This window comes from Vulpes lagopus, chromosome 1, assembly GCF_018345385.1.
Source record: "Vulpes lagopus strain Blue_001 chromosome 1, ASM1834538v1, whole genome shotgun sequence".
NCBI classification, from domain to species: domain Eukaryota; kingdom Metazoa; phylum Chordata; class Mammalia; order Carnivora; family Canidae; genus Vulpes; species Vulpes lagopus.
Window position 1 is genome coordinate 145,252,342 of NC_054824.1, and position 16,301 is coordinate 145,268,642.

The 16,301-nt window shown below is 51.4% G+C and overlaps 1 protein-coding gene across 8 annotated transcripts in view; it reads right to left on the reverse strand.

Annotated features, from left to right (window-relative positions):
- The window catches only part of ARHGEF11 (Rho guanine nucleotide exchange factor 11), an 84,147-nt gene that overhangs the window by 33,770 nt on the left and 34,076 nt on the right, over positions 1-16,301 (reverse strand). For all 8 annotated transcript variants that reach the window (XM_041746311.1, XM_041746272.1, XM_041746301.1 and 5 more), the window contains exons 2-7: positions 7,668-7,756; positions 6,972-7,070; positions 2,532-2,581; positions 1,808-1,865; positions 868-1,046; positions 59-130 (exon numbers count right to left, since the gene is read on the reverse strand). In XM_041746311.1, the coding sequence (XP_041602245.1) occupies positions 59-130; positions 868-1,046; positions 1,808-1,865; positions 2,532-2,581; positions 6,972-7,070; positions 7,668-7,756 (547 nt within the window). The remainder of the gene's footprint in view (positions 1-58; positions 131-867; positions 1,047-1,807; positions 1,866-2,531; positions 2,582-6,971; positions 7,071-7,667; positions 7,757-16,301) is intronic.

Below are 16,301 nucleotides of genomic sequence, written 5' to 3' on the forward strand. Positions count from 1 at the left end.
ACAATGGGCTGTGTCCCATGAGTAAGGCTGTGGCTGACTGCCCAAAGCAGGACCTTACCTGTAACTCCTTTTCCTCCTGCCTCAGCATATTCCGAAGGATCTGGGTGGCATGTTTCTGGAATTCAGGATCCTGGGAACGGAATGGACAGTAGTGAGGGTGGGGCGGCCTCCCAGATTAATTCTCTCCCACCTGCTGATTCTAAGTCAGGAAAAGCCAGCAGAGCAGTTGGGGGTGGTCTGTATGTTTGAGTGACACTCAGGTCCCCAGCCGACTTCAGACACGGAATATTTCTCCTGAACTTCCCAGAAGCTGTGGTTGCAACCACCCCTGGTACCAAACCCTCTCAGGCTCCCTGCACCTGCTGGCTCCATCTGCCTGTCTAACCACAGATCCCATCCCCTTTCCTAACCACACCTCGTCTTTCCTCTGCCCTGTCCTGGGTCCGCCCCCTCTGCTGCCTGTTCTTCCTGGATTCCCTACCCTTTCGTCCCTTCAGGCAGCCTTTCCCCCACTGGTTGGTATTCCACACTCCGGCAACATGGCTGGCTGCAGTCTTTAGTGGATGCCTTTGTCCATGCCTGGAGGTGTGTGCACTCTCTGCTGGCGAGCAGCACCCCTGAGGGCCTCCCTAGGGTTGCCCCCATTTAGGAAGCATGCTGCCTGCTGCTGTCTGGGGAGGCTGGATGCATTCACGTGAAAGGACACGAAGGATGGAGTGGCTCCTTTCATGCAGTCAGCCCTCCCTTTGTTCTGCTTTTCTGATGCTTGTGTCGGACCTCTAGCTTGCCTCTGCTCACCAGCACACCTCAATACCACCTGCGTTCCTCCCCATGGGCTGATAAGCCAGGAAGACAGCAGGGCCATACCTGCAGAGGTCTGGGCCCCGTGATGCGCTGTGGGGGGGGCAGAGGCGGCGGCGGCGGAGGTGGTGGGACCATGGGGGTGATTCGGGGGGTTCCGGCTGGGGCAGGGTCCGGCTGCAGCCCAGAGACACCGACGGACAAGGGGGAAGAGCCCAGGAGGGTCAGTGCAACGTAGGCGCCAGCTGGAGGTAGGCAGACAAGGAGAGGCTTGCTCAGGGCGCACTGTCCTGAGTGGCGGACACTAAAGCTACAAAGCTGGGCGGGGAGTGGAGAGTCCTCTCCCCTTTCCTTTCATGAAGCTTAAAATCCTGCAGAAAATTCTCCACACTTTAACGCCCCACCGTCCCCTAATTCCAGCCTGCCAGCCCTGTGTCCACACTGGTACCCCTTTGTTCCTCTTCACGCAGGATGCTCAAGTGAAAACCCACTGTGGTATAGGTCTGCACTCCCCAGAGGCTGCCTGGCCCTCAGGCCCTTCACTTCACTGAATACAGCCAAGCCCCTGGCACACAGAAGGTACTAGCCTCCCGCCCTCGGACCACCCATCCGCTCTTTCCTCAACATCTGTTGTTTCTGTCGGATTACCTGGGCAGCCCTGATGGCTGGGTCTTCCTAGCTGCAAACAGAGTGTTTTTGCTTTTTCCCCCAAATAGGAAACCAATGAGAAGGCTGTCCATGGAGAGGACAGGGGAATGAATGGTCCTGGAGGGACCTGGTAGCAGCAGGACATGGTCTACATGGTCGTGCAAGGAGGTGGAGTCTGATGAGAGACCAGTGTCTCCATGTGCAGAGACCACAGGGAATGGGGCAGGCCCAGTGGATCAAGACTAAACATGTCACCCCAGCTGTCTCTCTCACCCACAAAGGAGGCCTGGGGTCGAAGGGCGTGCTCCCCCCGCCCACCTGCTCCCCTACTTTCTGTGCTCTGCTTTCTCCAACTCACATTTGATAAGCTTCACTACCTCCAGGTGTGAGCTGTTGGTCACCATTGTGCCATTCACCTGTTGGGGGACAAACCATAGGGTGATCATGATGGATGCAGGGGTTCCTCCCAAAGCTCAAACACCACTCCTCACAAAGCCACTTCCCAATGCTACCTAGACACCTCTGGTCACCTGTACCTCAAATTCATGATGTCAGTTTGCTCCTATTTACATCTGCTGTGTATTACCTTCCCAGCTCCTGTAAGTGTCCAGCCACTAGCCTGCACCTGCCAACTGCCCTGTGTGCCTCCTCCTCCCTGGACAGCTAAGGCATAGTCTCGCCTAGGATTCCCTTAGTGCTTCCAGGACACTATGCAGCATTGGCAGTGCTGGATACCCTGCATCAGGGCAGGTTCCAGCAGGTGGCAGCTAGCAAGGTGCTCAGGTCAGTCAGTACTGTGCAGATGCGGAGTCCAAAGGCCCTGGACCCCTCCCTCACTGGTCTCAGCCTCCCTATTGTAAGTGTGTTTTTGTCATTTCTTAAATGGGGAAATAAAATCCATTCCAGAAGCTTGGTTACAGAGAGTCAAGAAGGGCCGAGGATGGGGCTCCTAGTAGCTGGCCCTCACTGGCTGCCACATTCCTGGGGTCCTCTCGCAGCACTGCCCCCCAACCCAGTGGCCAAGCACCATGGTGGTGAGAGGGGAGGACCCAGGGTGCTGGCCAGAGGAGAGGGGCACTCACTTTGATGATCCGGTCTCCCTCTTTGACACCAGCTCTCATGGCTGCCCCTCCTGTAGGAAGAAGACCTGGTCAGCAGAGCCTGGCTACCCGCCCCTGAGGTCAATGACCCTGCCCCGCTGTCCTTCCAAAATGTCTTCTCAGCTGTTCACGTTAGGACCTCCTGTCCTGGTTCAGTCACAACTACCTGTGAGCTGCAGGGGCTTTCTGCCCATGGCTCAGAGGCCAGGCTTCTGGTAGCCAGGCCAAGGTGCCAGAGGGGCAAGCCTGGCCCTGGGAAGAAGACATGTGCTTTACTGGAACATGCCTGGATAGTTCCCAGGTCAAGTAAGAACTACTTCCTATGATCTGGTGGGAAGAACGAGTTTATTTTATTTATTTATTTATTTATTTATTTATTTATTTATTTATTTATTTTGAAGAACGAGTTTATTGCACTAAATGTAATTGTGAATATAATAGTATTATTAAGAGAAAGAGCAAGAAGAAGGTGAAGAGTTTTCAAACTGCTTCCTGAGCCCTGAGAGGCTCGTTCTGGGGTTCACACCATGAAGATAAGAGTGATCACTCCTTTATCGTCTGTTAAGATTTATTTTAGACCTTTGGCAGTTTCTCCCTTTAAAATGGGCCAGATGCAGAGCTCCTGATGTGACCCACTGGAGGCTGAGGCGGCCGTGACCATTATGCAGGTCCTAATGACTTAGTCCTGGTTTGGTTTATATCCAGAAAGCATGGAAGCATGAATGCCAGAGCAGGCTGACGAGTGGCATACAGACTGTTTCTGTCAATCTGCCCCAGATGATCATTCAGTCTGTGAGCTGTACTCATCCGATCAAAACAAAACTCCCACAAAGCACATATAGATGCTTCTGCTCTGAAAGCATATTCTCCAGTGCAGATGCGTTCCAAGTTGGCTTTTCAATCCGGGGGACTCAGGATTACACCCTCATCTGTGGTGTGCTATTTACGGAGGAGCACTTGCAAGGAGCTAGAAACTCTCTAGGCTGTGTCTGAAAACCAAAGGTGGGCCGGTGCTGTCTCGCCTGAAAGTATGAGACACACGTGGTGATTTTGGAAAAAAGGCAAAGTCTCCAGAGTAAAGGAACCAGAGAAGTTCTCTGATTTCAGTGAGCTTGAGGACCACCAAAAGAATTTGTTCACAGCACCTCCCTTGTCCTCCTGGCCAGAGAATGATCCAGTGCTTTTGGGCGTGGGCTCAGGACGAGGACAGCAGCTACCCCGGGGGTCCAGGTGACATTGGTGTTGGCAGGACACAGACCACATGCTGAGAAACAGCGAGCTAGAGAGGCCTCACATCAGGGAAAGACAGTAACAACCACTGTGTTACTCCTGTGATGTCAATGCTGATGCGTAAGTTGTCTCTTTATGTCTCCTCCCCCAGACATGCATGCATGCACAGAGACACACACACACACAAAGACACACACATCCATGCACACACAGACGCACATAGAAACACATGCACACACAGGGACAGACACATATCCATATACACACAGATGCAGAAACACATGCACGCACAAGGAGAGACACACATACAGACACATGCACACACACACACACAGATCCATGCACACACAGATGCACAGACACACACGAAGAGACATGCACACAGACACACCCACAGACACATGCGCACACACACATCCATGCACAGACACACAGAGACAAATGCACACACAGGGACAGACACACAGACACATGCACACATACACATCCACGCACACACACAGAAACACACACACACGTGCACGCACTCACAGACACACACACACACAGATGCATGCACACAGGCACACACACTTTCCAAAACTCAGGTTTCACTGGCAAGCCACCTTTTGCCATTTTGTCAATGGGTCTGACTGTGCTCAGGCCTCAGGGAAGGGCCCCAGGAGCTGTACCTGAAGTGGGCTGCTGCAATCCTCCCACTAGTGCAGTCCCCCCAGCAGTGCCATCCTCCCACCAGCACCGGCTGCCCCAGTCTGGGAACAGGGAGAACGAAGAAGTCAGAAGTACGTGTCTTTTCAGTGCTCCATCCTCAGACAGGAAACGAGCACCGTCTAGAGCGAGCAGAGGGTGGTGTGTGAAGTGTGGGGAAAGAAGCCATCCCTCCGTAACAGAAAACTGCGAGGTGAAGCAGCACATTCTCCAGAAGATCTAGCTGAGAGAATCACTGAAGGTGCTATGCTAACTAACAGATTTTCGATGTACACGAAACAGCCTCCTGTGGGAAGAGTTGGCATCTAGGGCTTCCGTGGCTCGAGAGGAGAGGTCAGTGTCTGGCTTCCTAGCTTCAGAGGACAGGCTGCCTCTCTTACTAGGGCCTGACGTGGCTGGTGACTGTGAGCTGAAGCCGAGGCTCGTTGACCATTCTGAAAATCCCAGGAATGATGTTGAATCTACTCCATCTGTGCTCCAGAAAGGGCACCACAAAGCCTGGATGATGGCACGTCTGTTCACAACAGAGTTTACTGAATGTCTTAAGTCCACTGCTGAGACCTGTTCAGAAGACAGATCCCTTTCCACATGCTTCTCACAGAGGCATCTGGCTAGGAATCTTGATCCCATGGTAGTGAGTTCAAGCCCCATGTTGGACGTGAAGCCTACTTTAAAATAAAAAAAAAAAAATGCACCTGGCCACCCAAGAGCTCTGATGGAGACGGACAAGAGTGTTGTTCTCATGCCTGCTGACACAACACCCACTCTGCAGCTCATAGAGCAAGGAGTCATTTCGACTTTCAAGTCTTGTTATTTGACAAATATATTTTGTGAGACAATGGCTGCCATAGACAATGATTCTGCTGATGGATCTGGGCAAAGTCAATTGAAAATCTTCGGGGAAAAAAAAAAAAGAAAATCTTTGGGAAAGGATTCTTCATTCTCGATGCCATTCAGAACATTCATGATTTGTGGGAAGAGGTCCAAAAATCAACATTCACAGGGGTTTGGAGAAGCTGACGGCATCCCTCGTGGAGGACTGTAAGGGGTTCCAGACTTCTCTGGAGGAAGTCGCTGCAGGTGTGGAAATAGCAGGAGAACCAGAATCAGAAGGGGGTCCTGGAGATGGAACGGAACCGCTGTGATCTCAGGACAGAACCTGAACCCACAAGGAATGTTCCTTAAGGATGAGCCAAGAGTGTGGTTTCCCCACACAGAATCTCCTCCTGGTGAGGATGCTGTGAAGACTGTTGAAATGACCACCAAGGATTTAGAATGTTTCATAAGCTTAGTTGATCGCGCGGTGCCAGAGTCTGAGAGGACAGGCTCTGGGGTGTAGTGCTATCCAGCTGTATGCACACTCAGGGAGACAGTTCACGGGAGGAGGGTCCATTGTTGCAGCAAACTTCACTTTCTCATATTAGGAAAGCTCCACGGCCACCCCAGCCTTCAGCAGTCCCCAACATCAAGGCAAAAAGGTTATGACTCACCAATTAGCAAGGAGGTACTTCTCATTAAGGCACATATATGGTCTTTTTAGATGTAACGCTATTGCATACAGTAAACCACAGTGTAAGTGAAACTCTGGGAAACCGAAACAACCATCAGACTCGCTTTATTGCGCTATCATGCTTGGCTGTGGTGTCTGGCCCAAGCCCGCCATGTCTCCACGGGGAACCTGTGACACTCTCCATGTCACCAGCCCCACCCCATCTGCCATCCTGACATTCGCTCCTCCTAGAGACACCGGCCTCACAAACTTCCACACCCCCACCTCCTTCCTGCTTGTCAGCATAGCCCTGGTCACTAGCCAGTGTGACTCCACTGCCTGGCAGATGGTGGCTCTTCTGCTCTTGGGTAGTGGCAGGACCGACCTGCTTATAGGCCCTCCCGCCAAACTCCTATCCTGCCAGCGTTTTTTCATTCTCTCCTTCCAGACTACCTTGAAACCCTGGTTCTTCCAGAGAAGCTGCAGCCACAAACTGCCCGAATGCCAATTTCCCAGCACTGCCACCTCCCTGCCTGGCCCACATATGTCATTTCTCCTTTAGTCAGTCAGTATTTAAGGTAACCTGCATCTGCAAATGCAGGCAATCACTCGGGCCAGTGTGCTATCCCAAAATGTAAAGTGTTGTGGGTAGGTATGAAGAAGGGGGTCTCTGTTTCCACCACAGCATCTTCTCATCCAGGGTGAGGGGCTCCCCTGGGCAGCAGGTGGGCATGTGCCTGACATCCTGAGGGCCACTCTGCTGCTGTTACCTCCCAACAGAGAAGTAAGCATGAAGTGTGATCCCTAGAAATTCTGTCTAGTGGTGTGGCACTCTGGTGACATCCCCAGACACCACTGGGGACCTACTCGAGTCATTCCTTCAGGCCCAGAACATGCCGCACCTCCACAGAAAGCATGTGCACATTCTCCAGCTCACACGGCACTGTCACACGCATGGCTGCTAAGTACGAAGTGTCCCTCGACCCTCCACTCACCAGGCCGCACAGACTGCACCAGAACGATGCGATCCCCGCTGACGGTGAAGCCAAAGCCATGTTGGTCCTTTTGGATGATGACACAGCGCTGAACAAGACCTGACAGGAGGTGACAAAAAAAGAAGGGGTTAGGTAGGCACAGTCACTGGAAGGTTAGTGTGTACACACCAAGACCAACCCAGGAAGGCCCCAGTGCTTCCTCCTCCTAACCAGATTCCCCAGACTTTTCCTGTCCAAACACTACGGCAACAACATGCCTCCCTTGGCAAGCAGCACAAACTTGTAACCTACTTTGTATTCTACCTAAGGAATCACCCTCTTCTGAGCACTGAACTGTCTCTCTCTTGTACATGTCTTTCTCTTTAGGTCTGACTGGGTGAGGCTGGCCACTTTCTGCGATGGACAAGGCGTAAGTTCTAGAGTTAAAGGCCAACGAGTTTCAGGCCCTGCTTCTATCCCCTCTGAGCTTCTGCACTTGGGCACGTTTCTGAACCCTTCTGTGCCTCAGCTTCCTCATCTGTAAAGCTGGATAACGTCTATTACTTTCTATCATTGATGGGAGGACAGATGAGGCGATTTATGTAAAATCGTGTAATGTGATGCCTAGCATACATTGTGAGCTCAATGTAAAGGCTAAGAAGATCTGTCTGTGGGGGTGTTCACTTCTGTGTCTATGTGTTGATGTCCCCAATTTACCTGCTGTCTCAGAGGTGTCAGAGGGCTGGCAGAGGTGGGAAGGGGACCTGCGTTCAGGCGCTGGATCTCCCAAAGACAGGGTACTTAACCTGGAGAGTAAGGAAGGCACACTGGTTGAGTGGGGCAGGGAGGAACCAGTCTCAGGTTAAAGGGGCCCTGAGTCTTGGGTAAAGAGAGGCCAACCCTTCCACCCTGTAACCCACTAAACCCGCTAAACCTGGCGGGAGATTAGGCGTATCTACACCACTGGCAACACCACCTATTTTGAATCCTGGACTGGCAGGACAAGCATGGTCTCTTTGATACCCAGGAGGGGGTGAAGGGCAAGAGCCCTTCCTGGAGTCAGGAGACAAAGAGACAATGCGAGAACAGGATGCGCACAGACACACACGCTTGTTGGGTCTTACCAGGCTGCAATGGGGCTGATGGAACAGAACGAAGCAGCAGAGAAAATGAATGCAAGAAAAAGACAGGAAAAAACAAAAGCTAGTTAGTTTCAGGCGGTGATTTGCAAAGGAAAGGGAGACTGGAGAGCAAGATGGTGGAGGGTCAAAATCACACGGAGACCTGCGTGCACTGAGCAGGACGGTGGTGGGTGCGGCAGACAGCCTCCCCGGCTTGGGCTTCGTCTTGCTGTGCTCCCCACCAATCCAGCATCTCCAGGAGGGTAACTGGGCATTTAATACTAACCTGTTGGGTAACTAGCATACACTTCTCTAGAAAGGAGGGCAGAGCAATGGCCCGAGCCTCTGAACATGCCACTTATCCTGTGGGCTCTGGGAGGAGTCTGGCCTGTCTGGTGGTAGTAGTCCAGCCCACATTCACCCCCTGCTGGCAGCCAGCCTGAGGCACCTTGCTTAACAACTGTTAAGACCCTAAAACTTCAAGGTACCCCAGGTTACTGCACCAGGACCCTGGCACGAGTAGTTCAATCACTGCCATGCCTCTCCTTTTCAGAAAAGCGTGCCTGCTGCCCCTCCGAGGGGGTCTCCCAGGCATATCAACAACATATGACCAGACAGAAAGTTGTTCATGGAGGCGCTGTGTGCGGCGGCAAAGCATGGACTCGACGTAAATGTTCACACAGGTGGCTGGGTGAGGAAACTGAGTGATGGTGCTCAGCTGTGTGGGATGGGAGGGCTCTGAGTGGAATTATGTACACAGGAGAAAGTGGGTAAGGAGATTATTTGTCCCTAAGTGCTCACATACTTGTTTGCATATGCATAAAATGTTTAAACCACTTTTGGAGGGTACGAAAGACACCCACACACTGGGCTGGGAGCTTTACATCCTATTCTTGCTTGTACCCGTGAACTTCTCAATCATGTGACGGTGCTAGCTCTTCAAGTAATACATACAACATAAATAAATAACCTCTGAAGTTACAAGAGGGGGTCTTCTTCCCCTCTCACCCTGGCACCCCTCTTACCTGGACAGGTGAGACTGCTTTTTACTGGCTGATCTTTGGATCAGAGACAGAAGGACACCGAGGAAGCAGAGAGCAGGGGGCCCAGGAGAGAGTGAAGCAAGAAAGGAGGAAGAAAGACAAAAACAAGACATAAACCAGACAAGACAGTGGAGATGGTGGACTCAAAAAAAAGCCACAATCAAACTCAGTAGGGCCCAGGAGAGGAAACCTGCCAAGACGTAGTAGTCATCTGGCCAAAATGCCAATCCACTCATGTCACTTTGCTGCCCCAAACCTCGCAGAGCTTCTCTCTGGTACTCAGGACTGCTTTCGAGCTGGGCCATGGTGTGGAGCAGGGGCTCCTGCCTGGTCCTTCCACAGCCCCCGGCAGCCTCCGGGGCCCACTGTGCTGCCCCATGGGTGGCACAGCAGGGCTGCCTAGAGGCAGCTGTGGGCCACTAGGGTAGGACTCCAGCAGCACTTGTCTCTGCTCTTTGCTACTGTCGCCCCCCTTCACCTGCTCCGGGTTCTGGCTCTTGCCTTTGCCCACACTGTGCCCACTCCCTGTGCAGCACCCACTCCCTAGATGTCCTTCCTACTCCATGGCCTGTAACTGCATCCGTAAGCCAGGCTCCAGGGTGCCCTTCCAGCAGCTCCAACTTCTGGTGTCTTCAAACTACTGGACTCCATCAGCTCGCCTGCCCTGCCCCCTCCACCCATGGCAGGCACTCGGCTCAGTCCAGCATTGGGGAAGTGTTCTAGGATCTGGATGAGAACTGTACTCACTGGGGTGACCATTCCACCTCACACGTATGTCATGTCACCACGCTGTAGCCCTGGAACTGACACAGCGCCATGTGTCAATGACACCTCAGTGACACTGAATACAGTGTCCTGGCACCCAGACCTGTGCCATCTAATATAATGGTCACTACCACATGTGGCTATTTATTTTTGAAATAAAATTTAAGATTCAGTTTCTTAGTCATACGAGCCAAATTCCAGTGCTTCACAGCTATATGTAGCCAGTGGTTACCACAGCCCCTGGACGGTGTAGCATCCCCGCACACAGTTCTGCAGTGTTACTCTACACAGTGTGAAGGCACTAGGGCATAGAAATAAGACTTGGTCACTGCCGGTGGGGACGAGGGCAGTGTACAGAGCTTCAACACAAACAGGGGGCCACGGCTTGGTGCCAGCCCCCCTCAGAGAGGGGTTCTCAGAATGGACCTTATGGTAGAGGTCTTCTGCTGCAGCTCCTTATCTGTCATCTTCTGTCAGATCGGCAGCACACCCCACCCTGGGTGATCCTGTTCAGGCATGAACCCCTCCTCTTCCTCAGGAGAAAACCCACGTCATCCCAGGAGAGCCTGGGCCTCATCCTATCGCCTCTGCTGGACTCTGCAGCCCAGTGGCTTCCCGTGCCTGCATTAAAGCCTGCAGGGCAAGGAGCGCACAGCCTGGTCTGCTCTGCACTTGAGCCGGTCGGGTGCTGTTGGCCTCGTCAAAGGCCCACAATGCTGAGGCCCAGGGAGCTGGCTGTGGAGGACATCAGGATGCACGAGAAACATTCCAGCAACAGGTAAACATTTTTTTCTCGCCAAGAGCTTCACAGAGGAAAACCCACCACAGAATTGGAGGAAGACATGCCTACAGCAGCAGCTCCGGTGACAACCCCTGCTGGGACAAGATGCAAGCTGCCGGATCCCCTAGGGTCAGACGGATCCCCTAGGGTCAGACCCCGAGCAGACTTTGAGGGAGACTGTGGGAAGGTTAAAATCAGACATAAGGGAGGAGGAGAGGAGGGAGGACATAGCCTGGCATAAAACAAGGGCCGTCAGAAAAGAAGAAAGGACTTACATCTGGGTTCCCCTCTTCCTCATGATATTCCCATGGAAATGTGGCAGCTGAGCTTAAATTCCAATTGGCCTGAACCTCATGGGTGTGGGGAAGGCCTGGGAGAGGGGAGACACTTCACCTGAGTTTGTAGCTTGTTAAATGGCAGCCACGAGACAGATGGCCTGGCCCAGCTTCTCAGTAAGCCCCGTGCCATGGAGTCATCTTGTGCCACCAGCAAAGGCCATGGCTTCCAGCTGCAGGTCTGGACGAGTATAGCAGCCCTGTTTTCTCTCCACTGCAACAGACTGGCCTCCCCGGGGCTCAGATGGACCTGTCATCCCTGGCTTGCTCCCGAAAGCCCAGGAGTGCATGCTGTCCCCTGGCACTGAGCACTGAAGGCCTCTTACCAAGTGCCTCCAAACACTGTGGGAATTCACTGGCACTCCCTGCTCTGTCACACTGGCCTCCACTGGATCCTGTGCTCACCCTGCTGCTGTTCCGTGATAGCCCCAACCCTCTCTCTCTGCTTCTCAAGGCTCTAGTCAAGTGGCAGCGACCCCACCACGCCTCCTGCGGTCACGGCAGCCTGCATCTCCTTTACTCTAAGATTTTATTCTGAAAAATTTCAAACCTATATTAATGTTGAGGGAACAGCATGATGAATACCTATATACCCTTCATCCAGACTCACCAATTAACATTTGTCACACTTGCTTTTTCTATGATTATACATTTTTTTTTCCATTTCAAAGCTGCAAGATGGCTTGATACTTTGTCCCTAAATACATCAACATAAATCCCCCTAAGACCTTCAGACTTATAAACAATCGCAGTGACAGCAGGACACCCAAGGAAGTTCATCTTTGATACAATAAGATTACTTCATACGTAGTCCCCAGTCCGCCCCCTAAATGGCCATTGATCTTCTACATAGCTGTTCTCCAATGGCCTTGGACCAGGGTCCAATTGTCGATAGCACACTGTATTTACTCAGTCTCCTTGACATTCAAGTGACCCAGAACCCCCACCCCGGTCTCTCTAAACACTGCTGTGTTGATGAGCTCAGGCCAGTCTTCATGAATGGCCTGCAAAAGACCTGTCAGTTTCTGCATGATTAGAATCACATTAAGCCTTTTAAAAGAATATTACATAAGAGATGCCGATTTCCGGTTCTGCTAGGTTTGATTACATAGGTGAGGTGGTGTTCCTGGGAGTTGGCAGTGGTACAGGCCCATTTCCTGTTTTTTTTTTTTTTTATTTTTTTTTTTATTTATGATAGTCACAGAGGGAGAGAGAGAGGCAGAGACATAGGCAGAGGGAGAAGCAGGCTCCATGCACCGGGAGCGCGACGTGGGATTCGATCCCGGGTCTCCAGGATCACGCCCTGGGCCAAAGGCAGGCGCTAAACCGCTGCGCCACCCAGGGATCCCCCATTTCCTGTTTGAACCAGTGGGCAATCTGGGGTGATACTGAGCTGAAGGACCACCCTGTTCCCAGCCGCCACACCATCCACGGACATCCATGCTTGACCTACTTGCTGCGCTGAAGGCTGCCAACGGGTAATCTGCTAATTCTGTCACTCTGTCTACATCTATGGGCACGCAGTCTCTTGTAGAGAAAGCCATCTTTTTTTTTTTTTTTTTTAAATATATTTTTTAATCCTTATTTATTCATGATAGTCACACACACAGAGAGAGAGAGAGGCAGAGACACAGGCAGAGGGAGAAGCAGGCTCCATGCACCGGGAGCCCGACGTGGGACTCGATCCCGGGTCCCCAGGATCGCGCCCTGGGCCAAAGGCAGGCGCCAAACCGCTGCGCCACCCAGGGATCCCGAGAAAGCCATCTTATCCCTCTTCTGGAGTGGTGTCGTGAACTAATGAATTTTTACCCAATAAAATGCATTATAGTCCATTATCATCACCATTTTTTAAAAATGTTCTTTTTAAATCTTTACTTTTTGTAATTTTTTTTTTTTTTAAGTAATCTCCACACCCAACATGGGGCTCGAACTCAAGACTCCGAGATCAAGAGTCGCATGCCACCAACTGAACTGGCCAAGTGCCCCTGTAATCATCACTTTTTAAAACCTGTGGGAGGTGCCCCGTTCGGCTGGTGGGGGATCTTATTCCTTTTAAGTGTCACCATCTGTCTTGAAGAGCATCCTTGCCTTCTGGCCAGATGCTTTGGCTTACCTTGTACCTTCCATAAGCCAGACCTGCAATCAAACTCTCCTCTAGGGAGCCCTGGTTCCTTTCAGTGGGACACGTGTGTAGAGACGGGGCCTGGGTGCCAGATGCTCACTGTGACCAAGACTGTCATCCCTCCATTCCCTTCAGTGGGCAGGGGAGGGACATCTGTGCAGGAGGTGTGAGTTCCAAACGACAGGGTCCCTTGTCTTCCCCAATTCTGTACTGTAGCTTCTTTCTCCCATAGTGAGAACCTGGTTCCCACACAAAAGCAGCACATGTACTCATTTGCCCCATTTCCAAATGCATACGGGACGGCTGCTTGAGTGAACACACCGACATTGCTGGCAACAGCCAACTCATGAAGTGCCAGGTGTCCCTGTGGGTCCTTCTGTCCTCAGACCACGTCCTGCTGCAGGTGCACGTGCTATCCATCTGAAAAGTGTTTAGGTTTCTTTTCATATTTGCACTTAATTTGGGGGCTTGCTTTCCTCAGGCTTATTTATCTAATTTCATTCTTTGAACTTGCTAAGCATTTACATAGTTGAAAACTCAAAATCAAACTTTAAAAAGAGTATATTTAGAATTGTCCCTGTCCCATCCTCCCACTCCTCCAAGGAAACATTTTCATTTGCCTTCAGCTTCCTTTCTTTCTTCTTGTAAAGTTAAGCAAATAGGCAGAAATATTCTTATTTTCCTTTCTTGCTTATACGGCAGGTAGTATCTCACACGTTCAGACTTCGCTTTTCTCATTGAGCCTATCCTCAAAGTGGCTCCGTATCAGCTCACAGAAATCCGTCATTTCCTTGTCCTCCCCTTTGGCCCACACCCTGCACAGGTGTCCCTCCTCGACCCAGCTCTCTGTCACCTGGCATCATCCTCCCTCTCTGCTAAAGGGCAAAGGTTGCAGTGTGTACCTTCCGGTATGCTCTCCAGCAGCACCAGGCACTGAATGCCCTCCTCATCCCAGCCTACAGTGTGCATGAGAAAGCATGGAAACGTCCGGTGACTTTCCAGATAGCAAAGTTGAAAACTGCCCATGTATCCCTCCTGTTGGCCTATGGGTGTGTATGTGTGTGTGTTTCCAAAAATTAGTTAAAAATTGAAAATGAGGCAATTTCGCATTAACAAAATGCAGGTTTCTGGGAAAAGGGTGGAAGTTCTGGTAGCACTATGCTTCTAGTCTCACATGGCGACCATCAGCTGATGGGAGCCCCTTACTCCATCCCAGCCTATAATGTCCCTATTCTGGGACACTAGCTCTTCCCACCTTCCAGGCAGTGTGCCATGCACCTAATGTTCATTGTATGTGTAATCACCACAACAGCGTGGCGAGGTGGGTAGCACATGCTCATACTCAGAGCATACATGGAGGGTAAGTGGAGTTAGGATACACCTGATTTCAAGATCTGTGCCCCTAAATGAAGTTATCTGACCTGTGGCCATATGAAGTTCTAACTGGCCTTTACTGGACCTTTTCTCCTATTTTCTTTTCTACACATATGCATACATGTATGTACAACATATGTACATGTAAAAACACACATCTTACACAGAATACATGACGTATGTTAGCTCATGAGATGCAGACATAGAATACACACGTCACAAACATCTGGAAAGATAACACAATAAATACACAGATTAAAGCACCCCATATGTGTGCTGACCAAGGTCTCTTACGTCTGGGCAAAGTCATATTCCCAGGCCCCTCCTCAAAGCCAGGAGCAGCAGTAAACCAAGAAAAAGCCTTGCCAAGACCTTCGTTCTAGATAAAGTCCACACTCATTGAACCCTGACCTGGTCTTACTGGTCTGGTTTCCCTTATCTTCCAGGGTGGAGGAGCTCTAAGCAGCCTCCCTGCACCCTAACTTCCCCAGGATTCTGCATCTGGGTAGAATGTTCCCCATGGTGGGAAGCTGGCAGATATACAGGCCTGCACATCCCCGCAGTGACGGGAAGAGACACAAATGCCCCTGCTTCAAGCTCATGTGCTTGAAAACACTAGAGCACAAGGGGCACAGATCAAACAGTTTTGATCACAATCAGGGTGCAAAGTCAACACTTCAAAGGATGCTATAAAAAGGGCTGGGTTTGGAATCAAGGACATTCAGGAGCTATTCAGGAGCTAATCCCAGTTCTGTCTCCAGTTCACACAGGCCCTTGCCATCATCCGCTTGACTTGCATCATGGGGGTCCTGTCATCTCTAACACCAAGGGGCAGGAGCCCCTGGTAGTGCAGCCAGAGAAGGTTCCCACCTCAGTCAGGTCACATGCTGGCTGCAGAGCAGCGTGGGAACTACTCGAAGCTCCTGCCAGGGACCCGACTCAGTGGCGTGCAATCTATTTCTACTTCCACAAGCAGCCCAAGTGGTCCTCGTTCAGGGAACCCATCACTGTGTGGAAGCCTGAAAGCCATCCCTTACTCTCTACATCATCCCCAGTATCCCCAGAGACCTTACCCTTGAGGTCAAGGTCGCAGCCACAGCCCAGTGTGGTGCCTGGGGCATGCAGGGTGCCATGCCACATGTTGAAGGACTGTGCAACACCCCTCCTTTTGGAGCTGGTGTGGGGGTCAGAGGCCCTGTTTGTTAGCTTCCTTGATGTTGTGAAGTCTGTGCAAATCCTTTCAAGGTCCACACTGGGTGACCGATGCTCAATGTGCCAGAGGTGAGGGACATGGACCAGTGAATGAATACAAGATGAAGAAATGAGGACGACCCCAGCAGTTCTAGTCGTCTCTGCTTCCATGCAGTGTCTCAGAGGGCTGTATCACACACTGGGCAGACAGGTGTGTGTGCAGGGAGGCAGAAAACCAGCATGCTGAGCTTCAACACAGGGTGTTTAGCACACAGCCCATGTGGTATGGTTTAGAAAGCACACTTTTGGGGTGAAACATGGGCTCAAGTGCAGCCTTCTCCTGCTGTCACCTCATGGAACAGCCCAAGTTTCTCAACAACAAAAGTGGAGAACACTACTTTCTTCCAAGGGTGACTGGGAGTGCCAAATCACCCCCACCAAAACCTCAAAGCCAACCTGTCCAAATGGAAATCCACCTTCCAGCCCAGGCCCAGCTCTGTTCCTGGGTCAGAATTTCCTCCCAAGGTCCGAATGCTGTGCAGTTGCTCATGCCAGGAGCCTGAGAGTTACCTCTGACTCCCCGGCAAATGGAATCACCGCCAGTTCCTATGGCTATTCC